This window comes from Zootoca vivipara, chromosome 11, assembly GCF_963506605.1.
Source record: "Zootoca vivipara chromosome 11, rZooViv1.1, whole genome shotgun sequence".
Classification (NCBI taxonomy): domain Eukaryota; kingdom Metazoa; phylum Chordata; class Lepidosauria; order Squamata; family Lacertidae; genus Zootoca; species Zootoca vivipara.
In genome coordinates, this window is record NC_083286.1 from 18,128,424 (window position 1) to 18,152,262 (window position 23,839).

General features: G+C 40.9%; 1 protein-coding gene across 1 annotated transcript in view; it reads right to left on the reverse strand.

Annotated features, from left to right (window-relative positions):
• Nucleotides 1-9,051: 9,051 nt before the first annotated feature.
• PRR16 (proline rich 16) overlaps nucleotides 9,052-23,839 on the reverse strand; it is an 86,276-nt gene continuing 71,488 nt past the window's right edge. The window contains exon 2 of the mRNA XM_035099863.2: nucleotides 9,052-10,051. Within this exon, the coding sequence (XP_034955754.1) occupies nucleotides 9,293-10,051 (759 nt within the window). The 3' untranslated portion in view covers nucleotides 9,052-9,292. The remainder of the gene's footprint in view (nucleotides 10,052-23,839) is intronic.

Below are 23,839 nucleotides of genomic sequence, written 5' to 3' on the forward strand. Positions count from 1 at the left end.
TCCAACTATACCTTCTGTTACAACACAATTATGCTTTCTTTTTTATTATTAATGCAACAACCTGTTTCCATTCTCCAGGGAAATGAGTATATGAGCGTGGCAAGCAATCCTATGCTCTAATAAATAAGCACACACGGCAGCTTTTATATCCACAGCAGTGCAGCTTGGTAAGAATTTGTTATCAACAATGTATGCTGCCTCGAGACATTTCCAGTAATGAAAATGTTGTCAGTATCTAATGGTTATGCGCACGCACACAAAAAGCAAATAGCTTTAAGATCACCCCCACCTCCTTTCCACACAGATTAAAAAGCAAAAGGGAGTTTGTCAGAGTTTCTGAATGTTTTGTATCAAACGAATTGGTTAATAAAAATTAAAGGCGCATTCTTTTCTTATCTTGAGGAAGTCGTATTAGTGAACTCTTAACATGTTTAAATCCCAATATGAATTGCTTCAGCAATCTAATATTTTGCTCTGTGGTTGTTAGCTACTTTTTAACATCTCCATTTAAAGAGAATTGAGAGGTAGAAATTTGAGGATAAATATAAATGATAAACAGTTATAAAGCAAAGGACAGTGAACATGGATGGATTGATCTCAAGCAGTAGAGCAGGGCTGAAATAATAATTACATTCTAGGAATCTGTCCTACTCTGTCTCGTTTTTTTTTCTTTGTAAGACACAATGGGGCATGAGGAATATTCTGTATGGTTTGCCAACCATACCATTTTCTAGAACCAAGCAAATTTTGTCCCTGACTATTTGGCTCAAGTTCAACATCACTGGCAGTGATGTGAAAATTATTCACATCTGATGGAACTTTGGTATCTGAAAAATGCAGGCTGTGTGAGTTACTTTCCAAATGGAGATGCCAGATAGTGTCAGTATCCATGCTAAGGAGAGAAGCAGATGCCGGCTCTCAACTTCCTTTGTGTAGTGGACTGTAGAGCTGACTGGTCAAACATGAGACACTCATTATATCCCACAGAACCATTTTTTGTAGTAGCAACAGAGTCATCCACAGGATCCCGTGGTAGCTGGCATTGCTGAATATAACGCTCCAAAAAATTTCGCAAGTACTGCGGCACGGCTGTGAACCATATGTTATTATATTTATCTGTTTTCCTATATGGCATCATCAGTATGTACAGTAATACCTCGGGTTACGAACGCGATCCGTTCCGGATTGCAGTTCGTAACCCGAAAAGTTCGTAAACCGAACGCAACCCGAAGCGCCATTTTGCACATGCGCAGACCGCGCACACCGCTTCTGCGCACACGCGCGGGGCGAAAACACTTCCGGGTTTGCGCAGTTCGTAACCCGAACTGTTCACAAACCGAGGTGTTCGTAACCCGAGGTACGACTGTATGGTGCTTTGCAGTGTAAAGAAGCATCTTGCATTCCTCAATCTGACACAGAAAGAGGAAGGAAGTGGAAGTCGAGGTCAACAGGAAGCAGGGAAGCAATGTGTTTAGGCTTAAGTTACAGGTTGACTTGCAGGCAGGCTATGGAAAGCTTTGTGGAAAAGGTGAGGTTTTTATGAGTGGTTTGAATAAAGTGAGAGAAGTGTGTTTTGGAAGGCACTTACTGTATGAGCCTCTGGACAAGCAAGGGAGAATGGGCAGAGCCTTTAGAGGGATCTGGATAATTAAGGGTGGTGGAGCCAAAGGAGTGGAGATCCCAGGCAGGGATATATCGGGAATGATAAGGGAGGGCTTTGGAAGCAAAGGCAGGAGTGGACAGAAAACCAGTGCAGGCATTTTAGGAGAAACATTACATGATCAGAGTCACAAGGGAAGTCAGTGATTCTGGCAGCAGGGTTCTGAGTACATGTGAGGAGACTAGAGTAAGATAATTGAAGCCTAGAGTAAAAGAGACAACAGTGAGATCAGCAATCATATTTGACCATCAGAACGATCTGGGATTCCAGACAAAAAAAGGGGGGGAGTGAAACATGTTGAAAGGTTGGTTCCCTGCAGATTACAGGTCAGAGTTGAGCAAATACTTTCAGTTTAATATATTCCCGTTAGCCTGAATTCTGAGAGGCTACATAAAATAAAATCAATGAAGGGATGAATGGCAGGCACAGGCCCCCTGATCCGGATCACACTGCTTAGGAGGGGTAAAAGGTTAAAGTCCTCTTCCTCTCACATTACATTCCCAATCTGGATTCCCCCCTCCCACTTCAACACTGCTGCTTTTTAATGAAATAAAGAGGCAATCGAAAGTTAATCACAAGGTGCTAACCCTTGCTCTTAATCATCCACAGGTACCTAACACCAAACAAGTCCTAGTGACCTAGGGCAGATCCACACTATATATTTAAAGCACATTTGATGCATATTTAAAGCACATGGCTTCTCCAAGAGAATCATGGGAACTGTAGCTTGGCAAGTTTCTTGGAACTTCAGCTCTGTGAGGGTGAAACCACAGTTCCTGGGATTGCTTGGGGTAAGAGTATGCCATATGCTTAAATGTGTGGTGTGGATCTGCCCTCACTCTAATGCTTGTCCTTCTGGTATTAGAGCAGGTAATCCCACTCCCATAGCCAAGACAAGCAATAGGACCAAATAAAAATGAGTAAAGCAAGAACGATGTCAGCTTGTTGCTGCTGAAGGAAACAACAAAGCCAAGTACGGAAGAAAAATCATAGGTAATTACCAAGAATCTCCCAGGTAAGACTGGGATTCTTGCTAGCCATGGTAGATGAACCAATGAAGCAGCTTTGTACATTCCTATTGGCTGATAAGGCATTGCTTTCTAGCAATGACATCCTGACATTTCCACTGGTCAAACAGGACAATCTTAGTGAGATCCTGAACACAAATTAAATGTTTAAAAATGGAAATGGAGAGAAACCAGTTAGTTAACATTCATTTTCTTTACAGATGTTCTCTCTTTGGCATTAAGGTAATTGTACTGAGGAAGGGGAAATGATGTGTAGACTTGAGAAATGCTAGTTGTGGAATTCCTTAGGAGGATAGTGTATGCCATATTTTAATTTTTTAATTTATTTTTAATTAATTAATTTAATTTAATTTTAAATACAGTCAAACCTTGGTTGTCAAACATAATCCATTCCGAAAGCCCTTTTGGCTCCTTAAATGTTCGACAACTGAGGCGTGGCTTCCGATTGGTTACAGGAGCTTCCTGCACTCAAGCGGAAGCCGCATCGGATGTTCAGCTTCCGAAAAACATTTGATAACCAGAGCATTTACTTCTGGGTTTTCGGCATTTGGGAACAAAAACATTCCAAAACAGAGGCGTTCAGGATCCGAGGTTCATGAAATGAAAAAGATATTTAAATATTCTGTTAAGAAGACACCAGAAGGATTCTTGCTGGGAAGAGTCCCAGAAAATTTGAAAAAAGAAGACAAAGTATTATATCTGTATATAACAGTAGCTGCAAGGCTATGAATAGCAAAAAAAATTGGAAGAGCGTCCAAATACCAACAAAATTGGAATGGTTAGCAAAATTAATAGAATACCATAATGTGATAAGATTAATGGGAAACATTGGAAGGGTCTCGAAGGAAAAAACAGAAAAAGAATGAAAAAAATTCAAGGAATATCTTAATTTCTTTCTTTCTAATAAAAGGATATTTTAAAAAAAGGATCCGAGGTTTGACTGTATAGGTTATGGACAGTTCTCAGTTTTCAAAATGATATACAGTGGTTTATGAACCACTGTACCTCGGTTTATGAACACAATTGGTTCTGGAAGTCTGTTCATAAACTGAAGCGTTCATAAACTGAAGCGAACTTTCCCATTGAAAGTAATGGAAAGTGGATTAATCCGTTCCAGATGGGTCCGCAGAGTACTCAACCTGAAGCGTACTTAACGCGAAGCATGGGTGTAATTGGTTCCGGAAGTCTGTTCATAAACTGAAGTGTTCATAAACTGAAGTGAACTTTCCCATTGAAAGTAATGGAAAGTGAATTAATCCGTTCCAGATGGGTCCGTGGTGTTCGTAAACCGAAAATTCGTAAACCGAGGTTCCACTGTATTGTTTGTACATGAAAACATGCCAGCATTTCTGTCAACATTACACTCATGAAGTAGGTTGTTGTCTGGAGAAGGCAACAGGCTAGCCCAGGGGTCAGCAACCTTTTTCAGCCGTGGGACGGTCCACCGTCCCTCAGACCATGTGGTGGGCCAGACTATATTTTTTTTGGCGGAGGGGGAAATGAACAAATTCCTATGCCCCACAAATAACCCAGAGATGCATTTTAAATAAAAGGAGACATTCTACTCATGTAAAAACATGCTGATTCTCGTACCATCCGCGGGCCGGATTGAGAAGGCAATTGGGCCGCATCCGGCCCACGGGCCTTAGGTTGCCTACCCCTGGGCTAGCCAAACCTGCTGTACATAAAGGCACAAAACCAGCTGGTGTAAATGCATGCAGAAGGTTTTTTTTTTAAAAAAAGATAATAACAATCCTGCTTTATACTTCAATACTACATTAACTTTTTCAATGCACATATCATTACATGAACAAACAAACTGAGAGAATGTCTGAGCCACGATGTTGCAGTTTCCGCTTTCGCAAAAAACACGAACATGATACCAAAAGAAACTGCAGTCTCCCAAATCAATGTGCATGTTTGTGGCAAGCTTACAACATGGGAGAAAACTCTTGGAAAAGATGAGCTTCTTCCGAATGGTTGTTTAAGCAAGCCAATGCAAGCCAATGGAGTTCACCCATCACTATCTGGTACACACTATGATAAAGATGTTATTGCAATTTTTATGAGCTACACCATTGTGCACTTAATCACAGTGACACTGAGGCCTCTCTATTAAATTATGCAACTGCAAATTCTGTTTTAATATGCTCTCAAAATTGAAGACTCCAATATATAATGAGTGTAGGTTACAATCAATGCATGGCTCTATATATAGAAACCTAAGTCCACCCTCCCCAAATTTAATGTGCTGTAAATGATGCACTTAACCGAAAGTAACTATCTTTTTGTATATCTTTGAGAAGGTGTTGTTGCTGCATTAATTTTATTCATTCTAACTCAAACATTTAAAAGAACATGTTCTTACATTTCTTTCTCAGTCACAAGTTGATGCCATGGAAATGCCCTTCATTTTAGAGTTAAAGTTCCGCAAATTCATTATAAACTCTTGACATGATCCAGTCAAGCTCTCAATGCAAAAAGAAAAAGAAGAAAAAGAAACACAAATATTTATATCTCTCCCTGAAAACCAGTGGGACTCAAAAGTCTGTAAGTTTGACCCTGTTCCCCCCCCCCATTCAGCCTGTAAAATAACCTCCAAACCTGAATTGTTCTGAATTATATTTGGCTTGCTACTTCCCTTTAATATCCAGGAATAAAAGAGTAACATAACTCTTTGCTTCCTCCATATAAGAACTGCAACATTATATGAATGCCTCATTCCCTCCAGAACTTTAATGGCTTTTGACACAATCATCAGAGAGCACAGAACACATCTGAATTCATCTCATCTAAAACTTTTATCCTCAATAATGATGGGACTCACAGGTACAAAATACTTAATTCTTATATATATATTTGCTATGTGTAAAAGGAATGTTTATATGAATCGATACTTTATTATCACTTTGGAACTCTTAGTTGCAGTAATGTTGATGTAGTTAAGAGACTAGTACAGTGGTACCTTGGTTCTCAAACTTAATCCGTTATGTAAGTCTATTCCAAAACCAAAGCATTCCAAAACCATGGCACATTTTCCCATAGAAACAGCAATTTAACATGAATTTTAATCTCTAATGAGACCATTGATCCATAAAATGAAAACAATAAACAATGTACTGCAGTCACACAATCAATCAATCAATCAATCAGTAGCTGAACTGGGTTCCACATAGTCACAAAAACAAAACAAAAAAGCCACAAAAACACAAAATAAATAACAAAAACAGACAGACCTCAGCGTAGCACCCAAAACGGAAGTCTGGCAATCAAATCAGAAGCGTAACACTCAAAACGGAGCATGTTTGGCTTCTGAAAAACATTAGCAAACTGGAACACTTACTTTTGGGTTTGCAGTGTTTGGGATCCAAGTTGTTTGAGTACCAAGGCGTTTGAGAAACAAGGTACCACTGTACATGGTTTCCTAGCACCCTTTAACATTTTATTTTTTAAAAAAATATCCTGAACCTGTGTACTGGGAAAACATCTCCTACAATGAGGCCTAGACCCTAGAATCCTAATGTGAATGCTCTTGTGCCTTCAGCTAGATTTTGGAATCTTAAAAAAGATTTTCTGCCACCACAGCAGCGAGCAATCAGTGCTGTTGCACTCAGAGTCACCCTCAGCACTTGAAATGCCATAGCAAGTTACACACAAACATTGACAAGAGCAGGCAGATCACTGAACTAGCAATACCCCTAGAACATGATCTGTCCAAGAGTTGTTGGGCTTTGTTTTTGTACATTCCCAAATTAATTCATTGACACAGCTATGTGCATTTGATCCTAAGAGTTTAACAATGAAATCCTGTGCATGTCTACCTAGATGTAAGCCCGGCTGAATGGGACTTACTCTCAGGTTAGTGCCTGCAATTCTGCAACCTAAGCAAGTTTTTAGTGGCAGGTCGGCTGAACAACTTGGTCTCCCCTACAAAAGCATGGATGACTTGCTTTAGCTACTGAGGATTAAGCCATAATTCAGTACAGTCGTACCTCGGAAGTCGAAAAGAATCTGTTCTGGAAATCCGTTCGACTTCCCAAAGGTTCCCAAAAGTGGCTTCTGATTGGCTGCAGGAAGCTCCTGCAGCCAATCGAAAGCAGCGGAAACTCTGTCGGACGTTCGGCTTCCAAGGAACGTTCACAAACCGGAACACTCACTTCCAGGTTTGCGGCGTTCAGGAGCCAAAACGTTCAACTCACAAGGCGTTCAGGATCCAAGGTACGACTGTATAAACTAATAAGCACAGTAGTCAGCCGAAACATTTCACCTCAATAAAATATAACTTTCCTTTGCACTAAGCATTTTGAATGTAAATGCTTTTGGCTGGTCTGTGTTCTAAACATTCTTACAGTAAGCAAGTGCTCATCTCCCCCCCCCCCATGTTGAAATCAATTGGTCTTAACAGTGCTTTGACTTAGCCTGATTGTGGCCTGGTTACCATTGTTTGGATTAATAGTTGGACCAAGGTTGCAAAGAACAGATAACAGTGGAATCACTGTTTCGATTTAATATATTTTATTATTATTAAAGATTGCAACTGTAATGGCTTGGATGTAAAGGTGCCCTATTGTAGAAGTGGACTGTATGTCCATTAGCAAAAAGGGGAGTGTGGGTGTCTGATCACTCCCCATTCTGGGCCAGGTGAAAAAGTAGACAGGGCTGCTGTACCTTGAATAGTTGTGCAAAAAAGAGAATTTCAGCAGGTGTCAGTTGCATGAAAGGGAGAAGTGCAAAAGTCCATATGCTCACACAAGTTAGAACTCAAGCTAATGAAATGACCAAACTTTTGCTTTCCAAAAGCAGACCAATGCTATCCTTCTTCAACTGATTTTCAAGTTAAACCTTTGGGCTGTATCAGCCTTAATGGTGGCAAAATTGTGTAAAACCAATTCCTATGATGCTCTGTATAATGCATCAAAAATTGCAAGCACGTTTCTAAACAAAAGCCTTACTGCAGGAACACTTCACTGATTGATCAATCACCTTTGCCTCATAACCTTCATACTTAAAGTAAGTATTATTGACTCTGAAACCATTTTTAAACATCAGATTATTTTCCCCAATAACAGCCATTCAATCGAATATAAACAAGGGGCAGTGATAGAGAGTGTGTGAGTGTGAATGCTAATATTTTGTTTCTGGGAAGTTTTCAATCTTTTCAAAGAATTCTTCAAGTGTTTCAGCACCTGACCCAATAACCTCTGCAAAAAATCCTACTGCTGTCAACAGAATTATTGTTTCACAGAAGGAAAACATGAGCAAGAAACTGAATATGACTTAGCATATGACCTATCATTAACAAATAACATTTGATCCATATTTGGTGGGTGGGGTGGCTTGGGGGAGAAAATAGATGCTGAGAAAAGTGTTCCTGCCACATTTCCTCTTGATGGAAATATTGTTAACCTGCAGTTGCTACTTTGGGAGGGACGCGGGTGGCGCTGTGGTCTAAACCACTGAACCTCTTGGGCTTGCCGATCAGAAGGTCAGTGGTTCGAATCCCCACAATGGGGTGAGATCCCATTGCTCTGTCCCAGCTCCTGCCAACCTAGCAGTTTGAAAGCATGCCAATGCAAACAGATAAATAGGTACCGCTGCAGCAGGAAAGTAAAGTGTTTCCATGCACTCTGGCTTCCATCACAGTGTCCGGTTGCGCCAGAAGCGGTTTGGTTACACTGGCCACATGACCTGGAAAGCTGTCTATGGACAAAAGCCGGCTCCCTCGGCCTGAAAAGTGAGAAAAGTGCCGCAAACCCTAAGTCGCCTTTGACTGGGCTTAACCGTCCAGGGGTCCTTTACCTTTGTTGCTACTTTGGGGCACTTTGAAGTGATCATGAAGAACATTTGGGTTGTAAAATAACAGCCTACATTTTCTTGGGGCAAAAAGGACATACAGTATAATATTCCAGAACATTTTTTTTTTGCTTCCACTACAAATTCCCTATTGATCTAAGATCTCTGCTGTTTCAGATCATAGAAAATGCATTTCGAAAGAATCACATACAGGTGGTGAGCATTTTAGGCATGCCCAATTGAAGTGCGACCGCCGATGCATGGGTCTTTGGGACTCTGAAGAGGAAGAATGGGGGCAAAATGGGGGGGGGTGTAACGGGGCAGAGCGGGCTTTCTGCCAACACGTTCAGTGGTCAGGAACAGAACCCTCATGCAAAATGGTCAACATCTGTACTATAAAACCTACCTGGCAGTGCAAATTATTGTATTTTCCAAACCACACCTGACTTCACTATTACCGGTAATTGCTGCTGCACATCTATGGTTTCCCAAATGAACATTTAATTGCCTCTTTAGGCCACACCTAAAGCTGCTCCTAATAATAATAATAATAATAATAATAATAATAATAATAATAATAATAATACCGTGATTACCTACACAATGATAAATTATAATTTTCAACCATGAAACGTGTTTGTGGATCGGACATTGGTTTTCTCTGTACTCACCATGTGATTTTTATGCCACTTCATCGAAGAAAGGGTGTAATATATTTGGGCTTTTTATTGCTTGAGTAGAAAGTGCTCATTACCTTTTTCATGTTTTATACATAAGGAAAAAAATAAGAGAGTTTTCCAAGTGGGATACATCACACTGTTGTAGTGGTCGATTTCCTCAAGATGGTCTTCTGGGGTTTTGGTGCAGTTTGTGGAGGCACAGTTGCAGGTCTGAGAGGAGGAAAGCTACTACTGGGGCTTATTCCCACCCCTCCATTTTCTAACGGAAAAGGAGGAAGCGGGGGAGGTGGTGGTGGCAAGGGAGGGCATTGGTGAGGAAGCTTCCCCAGCGTGTGGGCAGGTTCGCTGTGCAAGTGAACCTCCCTGTTTTTGATATTATACCGAACGTCACAGTCTGCGCAATAGCCATGGTACTGGACTTTTTCATTAAATCGTACCCGTTCCCGCGTTCCAGGCTGCGGACACCTGTCTTTCTCAGACCTGTGCATCAGAGGCTGCACCGAGACTTTGTCCAAGTTACTATTCGGTATACAACATATATCCCCATTGGGAATTTTATTTGGTCCACCCGGTAAGCCTCCGTTTCGTAGTAGAGTCCCATTAGTCTTTACAGGGTTGGCAGGGGTAACTGGCCTATGAGGGTCTTCGCACCTGACAGGAGTCAGCCGCGGAGGAGGGGGTGGTGGGTTGGGCTTCCGCAGCACGGTGAGAATGGCAGAAGGGTGGGCCGGGGGCTTGATGAGCGGCGCGTTGGCTCGGACTTTGACTTTCTCCAAACTGGATGCTGTTGTGCTACTTGAGCTGCTGTTCAACGTGTCCGTTTTTGAGCTGTCTGTCATCTCATCCTCCAGCTGCAAGTCAGAAGTCAGGGTGTCAATCTGGTCAACCACCTGCACAGAAACCAAACACAAATTGTAATAAAAACTGGGGAGGGGGTGGTGGTAAAGGAAAGGCAAACCCGCTCGCCATCATCTTTGCCTTCGCTCAAATGTTCAAGGAAGGCTTCCACAGCCTGGTGCCCTCCAGATGTTGTTGGACTACATATTCCACCGGCTCGGCCAGCATGCCCAATGGTCAGTGATGATGGGAGCTGGAGTCCAAGAAAGTTTGGAGGGCATCAGGTTGGGGGGGTAGCTGGTAAAAGGCATAAAAACTGAACATGCAGTTTCATAGAATAGTGGTTCTTTGTATTCTAAATTCTGTTTAATGTAAAAATAATATTATGTGTACTTATTAAAATTCCTCAGAAACCAGGAGCACGCCCAAAATGCAAACTTGTGTCTTCAGGGAGAGTGCTACTCCATTCAGCACAGGCTAAATCCCTATTCCCTGTTCTGCTTCCAATTGACCAAGAAGAACATCTCTGTCTCGTCTGGATTAAGTTTCAATTTGTTCACCCTGGTTCAGTCCATTACTGATGACAGACTGTCTCTCCCTCCCTCCCTCAAACACTCACCTCTGTTGCTTCCACCAAAATATGCTAAGCATATTGTATCTTTTATACATTCCTACTTTAGGCATCATTTTGAGGCTTTTCCTTCTTTTTCTATGCTTCCATTATCCCAAGTGATCCTTTCAAACCACCTAGCCCAGTACTGTGTCATCTGAAGGGCAGAATCTGTCCCTGATTTTAGGCAGAGCAATTGCACATTCCCTGCTGCTAAAAACAAAAATAAAATAAAATAGGTTGGAGATAGCAGGAGCTGAGACTGGGATACTGTGCATTCAGAGCACATACTCCTGCATGACTCCCCTCCAAGAAGCATTTCAGAAGGTGAAGCATCCCAGGTGATTGTGGCCAAATTCTTTTGCTAAGCTGACTGAAAAATAGGCAACATGGGGAAAGGGGGAGGGATGCTCAGGAAAACCCCGCCAGAGAAAGTAAAAATGTATGTGCAAATAATTTCAAGCAATTATCCTTTTGCTGTTTTCCATCTCTGCAGAGAATGTTAACCAAGTCTTTTTTTAAAAAAGAAAATAGAAAAATATTAAAAGATTAAAGATTGGTTTACAGCTATTAGAGTACAAAGAAAGGGGAATGTTTAAAGTCCCCCCCCCCTCATTTCTCAGCTCTTTCATATTCTCTCAGAGCATAGAAAAAGGATTACATTTCAAGTTCTCAGGGTCACTGTAGTTTCTTACACAATTGCAGAAAAATATGGCTGTACATATATTCCACAATTTTTTCTTCTAAACGGACCACTTCCTAGATGCATTCCCCAAATCAAAAGATGTGAGAATTATAGATCTTTGGATTCCCTCCCCATTGTTTTTAGTTATTGTTCTATGTGTCGCACCTGTTTTGTTTTTACTACTGCATCCTCTAATTTAACTTAATTTCCATAATTAAATTCAAAACTCACATATTTATAGTTTGCCACAGTGTACAGTTCACACCTGTTCATAAATTCATAAATTACTATTTCAGGTTATAAAGATCACCTTCTAAAGCCTTTTTTGTATACCAAAGTCCAATAATGTGGTTTTCGTTAACACAATGCCTTTTTGAGATAACTGATATGATACCTTCAAACAGTTATCTTTGACAGATGTGCATTGCATTTATTCCAATTTGTAAGTGTTGGCACTATTTGCATGAATTGAAAATGTCTAAAGCAGGGGTGTCCAAACTTTTTTCAAAGAGGGCCAGATTTGATGAAGTGAACATGTGTGACTATTTTTTAGGATTGAGGTTGTTGAGCTATTTCTACAATTTTACCCCAAAGTTGTTGAGCTCTTTTTAGGATTGAAGTTGTTGTTGAGCTTTGTATTGGTTGTTGAGCTTTGTTTAGGATTTTACCCCATGAAGTAAACTGCCAACAGGGGCTGGATTAAACCGACCGGTGGGCCACATTAGGCCCCCGAAATGGACTTTGAACATGCCTGGTCTAAAGTATCCAATAATTTAGCTCAATGAAGGGTACAACAGAGCCATTGTTAAGGTTACACTGATTACGTTTTATGAAATTGCTTAAAATAAATTTTATTGGGGGGAGGGGTAACAAAAATAAGCAACAATTACCCTGGGTTAAGTCTGCAAGTAGTACAAGTGATCAAGGACCACAGCAGTTCAACACACGCTAAGCCTTCTGTAGCACAAAAGTGTATATTTTTCCACCTGCAATAGGTTCATGATAATTCTCAACATGCCACTTTCAATCTAGATTGATTCAAGACCCTGCCATCCACAACAGTGGGTGAGGTTACCTGACACTCATTTGAAAACACTCCCCTTTCCCATGACTTTTCTTCCCTGGAAATACCCCAGCTGAATGAAGAAGGAAGTGGAAATCTCAATCTTGGTATATGCCCTCACCCATTACATTATTGGGGGAAAGGGGGTTTACCACCATCTCCATTGCCAAAATCACCTGCATCTGCTTCCAAATGGACACATAATTCAGAGTCAATCAATCAATCCTTTATTGCAGTCCAAAGACCCATAAAACAATTTCATAATTAGAAACAGTTAAAACAACCAGACAGACAGATGGGGAAACCAAGGCAGACATTTCAATCTGAAATGAGCTTTTATTTTTGAAATGAACCCAGTTTCTCAAGAAATGCATTTCAGGGGCAAGTAATATGAAATAGATCTAGACTGTGTGTGGACAAAACAACTACTCAGTCTCCATTTTGATACTAGAACAAAATGCTGTGTGTATGCAATCACAGCCACAACACTGACGATGTTTAATATGCAAATTCCATCCAATGCAACTTATTTTTCATTTGTGTGCTTTTGAGTTTGCAAACTAATTCTAGATCCAATCAAACCAAGCTCCAGAAGGCCCAGCTTTGATTGACAAATCACATTACAAGTTGGGTCTGCACAGTGAGCAACCTACCAAGCCAAATGCAGTACAGTACATCAGTCACGTATTGTTGCCTGCCAGTTCTTGACAAACTCCATTTTTGCAATCTGATGCAGACAGAGGAAAAAAACTTCAGTGCTAATATTCATTGAGCAAACATGCCCTGAAATCAATCTGGATGTGACACTGCAGGCTTGATATATGGAGCCTCCAAATCCAGTTAAATTTTCAAAAGCATCATTGCAACTTCAGTAGAAGCAGAATATTGTTTGTCAAGGATATGGATCTGCCTTGTATTGATTCGTATCATTGGCACATTTAGCCCTGTGTTGCCTACTCAGGTGGTAGCAGCTGCCTAATATCTCTATTAGGCATGCTTCCCAGCCCCGCCATCCAGAGATGGTGAGCACTTTTTGAATGTACAAAAGGGAACACAGGACGTTGCCTTGTACCATATAAGACTTCCTATCTAGTTCAGTTTTGTATGCAGCAGAGCTAGTCTTCAAGATACCCTGCAGCTAACAGCAGGTTAGTCTACACCTGGTAGCAGCTCTCCAAAACGTGTGACCCGGTATAATTCTCCTCCATACCTCAGCCTATTTCTCCTATAGGGAAGCATCTCATAAGCCTCGGTGGAAGAGCTTAATAAGATTTGGCCGTTTAGCTTACATTCAGGGGGGATACTATTAAGTTCACAATGATAAGGAGGTAATTGCTGTCCTGGAATTCTACTCAATATTGATCCAGAGTAGATTCCAATGTATAGTTAGCAGAGTAACAATTTAAACACATTGCAGGATACCCCAAAAATAGACCAAAGGCTTTTACTGCTACTGAAGGCAAATGAGCATAATGATCACAAATCCAATGCATTCAGAAATGGCCCTGTCCATAAGAAATCCAGTTGCAGCAGACTCAACTTAAACTTACAATAACTTTATAATAAGTCTGAACACTAAGCATACCATGTACAGAACACCACACCAGAAGGAATGGCAAGAGAAAGTGAAACCCAGGCTCCTCCTGGCCTACAGTCATACCTCGGTTTGTGACCACAATTCGTTCCGGGGAGCCAGTCGCTCCCCAAGTTCATCGTAAACCGAGGGGCTCTTCTGTGTGCGCGTGAAGCACCGATAGAGCACTTCTGCGCATGTGCGCGCTGTGGAACCTGGATGTAAACACTTCCGGGTCCGCGGCGGTCACAAACCGATCAGTCGCAAACGGAGGCGGTCGCAAACCGAGGTATGACTGTATTTTTATAGTCAGCAGGACCTTGACAGAAAAAGAGAAGAGAACCAGTTTAAGCCAGCTGTACTCAGCTTCCCTGAAGGAATAACCCAAACATCACGAACCTTCTGCTTGTTTCTTTCACAGAGAGAAGCTTCTAGAAGGTTCTTGAATTAAGTAGAATAGGAAAGATCTCTACACATCAGATCAATACTTTCTGCACTAAGAAATGCAAACTGACAAATTACACCCATTTAAGTTCCTATAGCCTGTCCTGCCCAGATGCATGGGTGCACACATGTGTCTTTTAATTTCTTCCTTCCCCAGCAGTGCGCACACAAACAAGAACATGAGCAATCTGTTTAAGTATACGAGAACTCTGATACATTCAACATACTGGTCTGTAATTCTGGCAGAAATTTTAAAAATATACTTTTTCTTTAAGAAAAATATGAATTTCAAAAGTTTTAACACTTTAGTAACATTTCAATACAGAAACAAAATAGCCACCTCCTACCCTCTATTTCCACCGCAGTGATTTTAAAGCACTCTTCCTTTGCTTCAAGTCTTAAGGGTTAGTTAGGCATTCCAATTTCATAACTACGATACACGATTCACATCTTAATTTCTAGTTGAATAAGTCCTGAAACCCAAATCAAAAACTCCACAAGATGAAGCGGTTTCTCCAGGCTTCAGCTTAAAAAATAATGATGAAAAAGGTATAAATATTGTATGCTTTTGATGTAAAACAACCTGAACAGAAAAATGCAGTAGAAACAAAGTAGAATAATTTTACCTCAGGGTAGAAGTCAAAGGTCAGCCACATGATCAGATAGTATCATACTGACCTATTCAGTATATGCTAAGGCAGCCTTCTTACCTTGAAAAAGGAAACACCTGCTCCCCTCTAGCAGCAATAACTTTAGAAATCTTAGACTTGCTTCTCATTCAATTTTTGTGCCCTCTCATATGGATGCTCAAATATGAAATACATGTTCTGGCTATGAAGTGTTCATGCAAAAATATGTTCCCATATTCCCCCTTTAAAAATGTACAGAAGTAGGATCTTGATCCAGTCCAAATCTCTCTCTCTCTCTCTCTCTCTCTCTCACACACACACACACAGAGTGCACAGAGTACAATCTGCCTCCCCTCCAATAATAATAATTTTATTATTTATACCCCACCCATCTGGCTGGGTTTCCCTAGCCACTCTGGGCAGCTCCCAGCAGAACACTAAAAATAGAATAAAACAAAAACTTCCCTAAACAGGGCTGCCTTCAGATGTCTTCTAAAAGTCAGATAGTTGTTTATTTCCTTGACATCTGATGGGAGGGCGTTCCACAGGGCGGGCGCCACTACCGAGAAGGCCCTCTGCCTGGTCCCCTGTAACCTCACTTCTCGCAGGGAGGGAACTGCCAGAAGGGCCTCAGCGCTGGACCTCAGTGTCTGGGCAGAACGATGGGGGTGGAGACGCTCTTTCAGGTATACTGGACCGAGGCTGTTTACTCAATATACTCAAGCAGCTATTATGCTTGATAAGCAGCACATGTTTTTTGTACTTGAGTATCCATAGTTTCAAACATTACTGTAAGAAGTGCTCACAGGAAACCAAGTGATTACTGTCAGTTACTCATTTACTCTGAGAATAATCCTTTACCTTAAATATCCTTATTATGCCTCCAAAGAAACACACCCACACACCCACCCCAGTTGTTTCATCTTATTGTGCAGTACAGGGTATTTCAAAGCAGATTTTTTTGGCCATCTCTTCTTCACAAGTCCATACATTTTCTCCTTATGGCATCTTGTAGTTTGTGTGCCGTTTGCTGACATGAAGGCAGCTTGATAGGGAGAAAGTATTGCACTTTGAGAAAGGAGGTTAGACAAAGTGGGGCATTAGTGCAACCCACCTCTGGTTCTGTGCTCCTACACACATATCCAGAGCAACCGAGTTTTTTTTGCAAAAATTCACCTGACATTGCAACTGGGTATACTGGCACAAGATGAAAAATAGAGCAATTGAATGCAGAGTAGATTAAGTGTTTGTCTAGGAATGACAGGTGGTTTTTATGAGATAACTTTTACATTTATATTTGCATTTGTGTCTGAGGTGTAAGTGCTATGTAGTATTAAGGAATACTGTAAATACTAACCCCTTAATGCATGAATCTTGGGGGCAAATTAATATAAAACAAAGGATAATGCAACTTAGCCTTAAAAGGTTGGAGATAACATCTATTGTATATCTTCTGAAGTGTGCTGACTCGAGTGACACTGATGTATAGCTCAATGAAATGACATTGCTTGGAACCACATTTGGAATGCAATTTAATACCAATGGAAAGCTAGGTTTGTCTTAACTATTTAGTGGCTGCACTTACCGTATAACCGAGAAGATGCATCAGTGGTAAAAATGGTAAAGCAAAAATCTAATTCTGGATGTTTAAATACTCCATATATTTTAGGTTTTACTTTGACATAGAAAGTTCATTCTAAAATATGTCATGGTACATGCACACTGCATATATTCTGCCACATAATACAGAAAATTAAAACTAACTCGACGCTAAACCATTCTGAGCAGTGGTGAAAAGCTGCTGGTGGGCAGCATCTTTGTGAGGTGGTGTGAAGGGGGGGCATTGCAGGTGATGGGGCATATGACTGCATGACAGGTGGGGAGGTGGGCTATCTTGTGCTTTCCTTAGCCCTCCTGAGCCCTTTTGCTTTTGTTGCCATTTTCACAAGACTGTGGCCAGTATGCTTTTGATTTGGTTTCTCCAGACTAACAAAAATGTGACCGAGGCAAAAGCAATTATTTCTTTTCTAGAATCTGAGGACAAACTAAGGAAATAAGTTTTTTACATATATAGTTGTTGACTTGAAAGATTTTTGTGGTTTTTGTTGCGGTTCCCTCAATGTGAGATGTGAGGTTACAGGGAACCAGGCAGAGGGCCTTCTTGGTAGTGGCGCCTGCCCTGTGGAACGCTCTTCCATCATAAACAACTCCCTGACTTTTAGAAGACATCTGAAGGCAGCCCTGTTTAGGGAAGTTTTTAATTTTCAATGTTTTTTTCTGTTTTTAATCTGTTGGGAGCAGCCCAATCATTATCATTATTTTAACAAGGGTACAATTTCTCTGTTTTCAATTGATTGAGTCCTTTCTACATGTCAGTTAGAATTGGTGTGAGATACTGCTGTCATAGACATTGTGAGGTTGTAAGGGGGGAGAGAACGGCGTAGTGATTTTTCATTCTTTTGTTTAGCATATGAGCAGAGGTTTTGTGTCAGCTTTGCAAGGGTAGGTTTTTATTTATGTTTGTTTGTTTTTGCTGGTGGTGCGAGAGGTTGGAGATAAACTATTTTTAATTTGCTTGTTTGATATATAATATGCTTGGGATATGAAGTAGTTACAGTCTGACCATGGACTTCACTTACAATGGGGAAAGGAGCAAATGTTTCCATATAGTATTTAAGCGATAAAAACAAACCACTTTCAAAAGTTACATCATGATAAAAACTATACTTAAATGGTCTGACACAAACATGATACAGCACGCAAATATACTCAAACACATCTTTAACTCAGACTTTCAAACGCCATCTCTTTAGGCACAGAAGTCTAATATTCAGTCTACCATGCAACAGTGGACTGAAAAAGTTGAGTTAGATTATACCTTCTTAGTCCAAAATTGGAATAGAATTAACCAAGTACATGTGGCTTTCAAACAAAGAACTATTGGACTTATTCAGAACATTATTCAATAAATATCTTTTTCCTTGGACAATGAAAAAGCTGAGCTTTTAACCTGAATGTAGAGTGCTGCTGCTGCTGTTGTTGTTGTTGTTGTTGTTAAGGTGTAGAGATTTTCAACGTATACAGATGGAAAAGCTCAACTAGGGAAAATCAAATATTTACTATGTGAATAATTAATAGGCTAGTATGAAAGAAAAGAGTGCAAAAACTAATTGTTCTAATTCTTAGAATAGCACAGTCCTTAGGAGTAAACTAGGGACGCGAGTGGCACTGTGGTCTAAACCACCAAGCCTCTTGGGCTTGCCAATCAGAAGGTTGGTGGTTTGAATCCCCACGACGAGGTGAGCTCCCGTTGCTCAGTTCCAGCTCCTGCCAACCTAGCAGTTTGAAAGCACGCCAAAAATGCAAGTAGATAAATAGGTCCCGCTCTGGCGGGAAGGTAAACGGTGTTTCTATGCACTGCTCTGGTTTCGCCAGAAGCGGCTTAATCATGCTGACCACATGACCCAGAAAAACTGCCTGCAGACAAACGCCAGCTCCCTCAGCCTGTAAAACGAGGTGAACGCCGCAACCCCACTGTCGTCTGTGACTGGACTTAACTGTCAGGGGTCCTTTCCCTTTTTTTAAGGAGTAAACTATACCCTATGTATTCAATGAAGTTCTCCCATTAGGGCGGAGACTTCCACCTGCACAACAGGATTTCTTATGCCTTTCCCTGTCTCCCCAATCTGCTTTGGAAGGTTGGGTAGACCCTGCAGAACAGATTTTGGGCCATATTGCGCAGTTGAGAGGTCCATGCAGAAATGGCACGAGAGAGAATACCAGCTGATTATTCAACCCTTCCCTCTCCGCAAGGAAAGCTGGCTGCGGTGTTTCAATCTATTAATTTCTCATTTTATTTGAGACACTCCTATCAGAGAAGAAGGAGCTAATAACAAGGGGGATGTATTGTTCACTTCAAGGTCAATAGACAATGGACTGCCACCAAAAAAGAAATATAGGTCAAGTGAAGAGTCCAGAAGCTATTTTAAAAAGCACCTAGGAGAGTGTTATTTAATGAAATTCTAAGTTATAGCCCATTATCCATTGACTCAGACACTTAGCTTGTCAGATCACCTCAGTTCCATCTGTGCTGCTCTGCCCCTAGTTCCAGTTAAGTCTCAATTAATGCTGTGAATAAAACAACCCTCATCCCTTGCTTAACTAAAATTAAATGTGAATTTCCTCCTACCTCTTTTCTCTTTATTGTTTTTGAGATTGCAATTTATCCAACACTGTCTCTGGAAGTAAAAGGCTGGTAGTATAAATTTTAAAGTGCTATTTTAAAGGCACTTTGCTGCAATGTTTCTATGGCAGGTACAACTCGGTGGGCCTCAGCATAAGCAACAACGAGATTCGCTTCTTTGCATTAAGAGAAGGAAATTAATGTTCTTTTCATGGAACTTTCCCTTTGTTGCCTAAGAACTAGTTGCATGCAGAAAGATCTGAACATGTCAATTTGCTGATAACTCTAGCACCCAAGACATCTGCATTAATAGTTTATTCAGCCCATTGCTATAACGGAACCAAATAACTATGCTGGTACAGTAACATGAAAGGGACATTACAATTTTTCATATTACAACATAGTGCAACACACACTCTGCATTCATATAGGTAAGTAGGAACATAATAATAATCCATACTTCTGAGTGCTTCAAAATGATTTGCATTACCATGTGCTGAAAGCAGGCATGCTGCATTACTCGCTAATTCACCAAGCTTCAAAGTGATGCAATTCTATTCTTCAAAGGACAGAGAATGCAAGTGATTACAGATAATTTTCTTGCTTTCTAACCCTATACAAGCAGCACTGATGATTACACCAGACTCTCTAGAATTAGTGTATGAAATACAAAATATTCCTGCAACTAGTGAAGCAGGGACTAGTCAGAGACTTTCTCAGGTAACCAACAAAAATCATCCCGTTATTATCAGAACCTAATTTCATTCCATTCTACCTTTGGCTACTAAGACATCATGATAGTTCTATGCAAAGGGCTGTTAAAAGATTCCTGCTTTTATTTGTGGCCAAATAGGATGAAAGATACTTTAAATTTCAGAGTGGCAACAGGCGAGAAATACCGAGCCTCTTGAGAGTCTGATGTGCGAGAGAGATTGTTGACACGGAGAGGGAAATAGCTAATTAAACTAGAGCACCATGGGAAAGGCAATATAATAACTTGTCCATGATGCTTCGGGTAATTCAGAAACACCGCACAGGGATCCCATTTGTATAAACAAAATCTCATTTCAAAGTAGGAAGTTCAACCACATTGATGGCTTCATTGCTGTCTTGGAAGTTTCAGCACAAGTTATTCTGCCAGCCACTAGTTTAAAGAACTGAACTGGAGCTCCTTGCTGTCTTGCTGCTTATTTTGGAAGTAGAGGAATGACACCAGGCAGTACAAGGTGGATGAGCCTGCAGTTCTGCAATTTCCAGAGAAGGGTGGGTGAACTGGACAACCGACCAGTCAAATATTGAGTTGAATCCAGACTTTGACATCTATGAATGGAAGGGCTCCTTATAGCCACAAAGGCAGGGAGAAGACAGCTTTTGCAATTCTCCCCTGTAGCCCACAGTTCCCATCCCACACTATTTTGGAGGGCTGCCTAATGCTCTCAGCAGACTTTCTGAGGTTGCAAGGGGCTGCAGAGGGAGGGGGAATTGGCAAAGCAGCCTCCTTTCCATTGGCCAGAGGGAGTATCAACTGAGTGGATCTACGCTAGATGACTGTTAGGATGTTCCCACCAAAGGATGCGCAGTTTGGATCCAAGCCATGGTCAGTGTGTGTGGACACACACACACACACACACACACAGTAAATGGCCTCTTCAATTCTACTTGCATTCTTGCAAGAAACAACTCTTTGGTTGCAGTCCTAAAGGCTAATTCCACATTAATCCTATCAGAGTTATACTGACATCTACAGTGAAATGCGTGTTCTTATTAATGCAACTATGATATCCATCCTAGAGAAAACTCAGCTACACCTAAGATATATTTATCATTCACAAAGTCAGTAATGAGATCTCGATGTAACACTGTAAAGTCAATTTCAGAAGAACAGGAATATGACTAAGCCAAAGGGTATTACAAGGAAATCTGCCACATAGGTATGGATTATAATTTAATGCAGCTCAATCATTTAGATATATTTTAATCTAACCTCAATGAGAATGTGTTGGGCAACTAGGGGAGGATATGATAGATCAGCCTGCAACCAAGCACCATAGAAATAATTTTACTGAAGGATGCATTGCTTCAGTTCTAATGCATTTCATTTGATTATACACTTTATGCATGGTGCTGATCACATAAGGAAACTTACATTTTAATCTGTTTACACTTTCATTCATTAGTGTATTCCTGTTCCTAGGAATATCTGGTCCATACTTCTATCTCCACCACAGAAACTGTTCATATTTTTTGGAAATTCCCTCCAACTATTATGGCACTCAAAAGTAATTACTATCTCTCATGTAGAAAACCGTTTTATAGGAACTAAATATAAATTAAATGTCTAACTCAACAGCAAAGTGCAGATGTGAAAAAAATTAATATGCAAGAGCTGTGCTTCACAAATGAACAATGTCAAATTTAAGAATTTTAAATATTCTTAAAGGGAATTTGCAAACACTTTGTTCTAGTGGAGCTCCCTTACTCAAGGAGAAATCTCACAATTAGCACAAAATCAAGATGAGTTAAGAGGATGTTGTCCCTGTGCACCATACACCTCAGAGTTCAGTATAAAACAGGAGTCACTGGGAACAAACCCTGTAAAGTGTGCATAGGGTTTTGCACCTTGCCTCAGTTACACATGCCGTGGTCATACCCCGGATAGACCACTGCAATGGACCATTTTTGTTTGGAAACTTCAGCTGATGCAGAAATGCAGTTGCTGTTACACCTGTGCATGCCAGACCTTCACAGGTTGTAACACCGATACCGTACTAACTGCATTAGCTGCCTATTCATTCCTTGACTCCATCATATAAATCCTGAGCTCAACTGAAAGTGCTGCTGATGACCTTTTAAAGCCCTGCATGATTTGGGACTAAGCTGATAGGAGGACCACCTGCACCACTATGAACCTACCTGAACCTTAAGATCAGCATCTGAAGACCTGCTTGCAAGCTCATTGTCAAGCTTTAATAGACTTGTGGGTGCAATAAACCTTGTGCCTTTTTTGGGGGGGGCGTCCCCATCCTTTTGGAACTCTGCCCAGAAAGCATTGCTTCTTCTTTGCTAGATTTTAAACTGTTGCCAGCGGCTCCCGACTGGTAGCCCAGGAAAGTATAAAGACAAGGAAAAGTTTCTTACAGTCCTTTTTCATTTCAAACTTTACAAAGAGAGAGTATAGAACTCAACCTCTTGGATAATGGTGTTGTCCCCAGTGAATCTCCACCCACCTTCTCTCCCACTTCCTCATTCTTCATCATCATCATCATCACCTCCTCTACAGGTGCTAAGTGCCCTCTGTCTTTGAGCTCTTTGCTCTCCTACTTTTAAGGCTCACCGGGTTCTGGGAGATGGTGGGTCTGGAATGCTTTCTAGTGACAATGTGTCAGCCAGCTGCTGCTCAGACTCTGCCTGCTCCTCCTCTCCCATGATTTCCCAACTTTTCCCCTCATCTGCCTCTGAGCTGTGACCTCCCACAAACCACTTTTGTCAAATTATACTGTCTTCGTCTTCCTTCTCCCTGGAAGGGTCAGGATGGGGAGGCAGTCTCCACCACCACACCTCCTCCTCTGCCCAGCCCCTGACGTAAACATCCTGTTAAAATGTTTTGCTTTAATCTCTGTTGTGGTGAGCTTGGTTTCAAATTTCTGCTGCGCTGATGGAGACTAAGCTTTAGTGCTACATTGAACACAACCCAAACAATTGCTAGAGGGAGAAGAAACCAAAAAGAAGGAGAGACTTCAAACCATTCTTGAAATGGTACCAAGAACTAAAAAGATCCTTGTAAAAGCATCTCGGTTAAACATCTTTAAAAAAGCTCTAGCTAGGAGTTAAACAACATCAGGCAGGAGACAAGAAAACAACAGGGGAAAATCACTCAACTGTGAGCATAGAAGTAGCTCACAAAAAGGAGGCTGTACTTTCAGACTGCACTCCCAATGAAGTTTGCAGCAACAATTTGAAAACATGCAAGGGCAGCTCTTGCATGCTTGAAAGCAGCTGTGTTCCTTCCTCCTGGAAAACTTCTAGCAAAACTTCCTAGGCAAATGACTTAAACATAAAAAAATGTTCTACCTGAGAAGCCTGAATTAATATCCTAGGAATAAAATGTAAAGTTAATCATATTCTGCCTCGTCTCTCTGGGGACGGAGCTCTCCTGCTGCCACTCCATACGTCCCTGAATGTCAAGACTGCTATCAGAGCAAAGGGAAAAGGCAAGATTACAACAAAATGAGCGCTTACATTGGCAGGTCAAACTTGAAGTGAACTATTAGCTTTGAAATGGATAAGAGCAAAGAATCCATAACAGCAGCCAAGGCAATTAATTACAAAAGATAAGATGACAAAATTCAATTGGTATTTGACAGAAATATTCATGAAGAGTGAAATACAATAACGCCACCAGCTAGAACAGATGATAGAAAGTCTTATTAATGACAAAAAGAACGAAAACTGCCACAATCTGAGCTCAGTATTCCAACAGAAGGAATACAGTGGTACCTCGGTTTATGAACACAATTGGTTCCGGAAGTCTGTTCATAAACTGAAGCGTTCATAAACTGAAGCGAACTTTCCCATTGAAAGTAATAGAAAGTGGATTAATCCGTTCCAGACGGGTCTGCGGAGTACTTAAACTGAAGCGTTCATAAACTGAAGC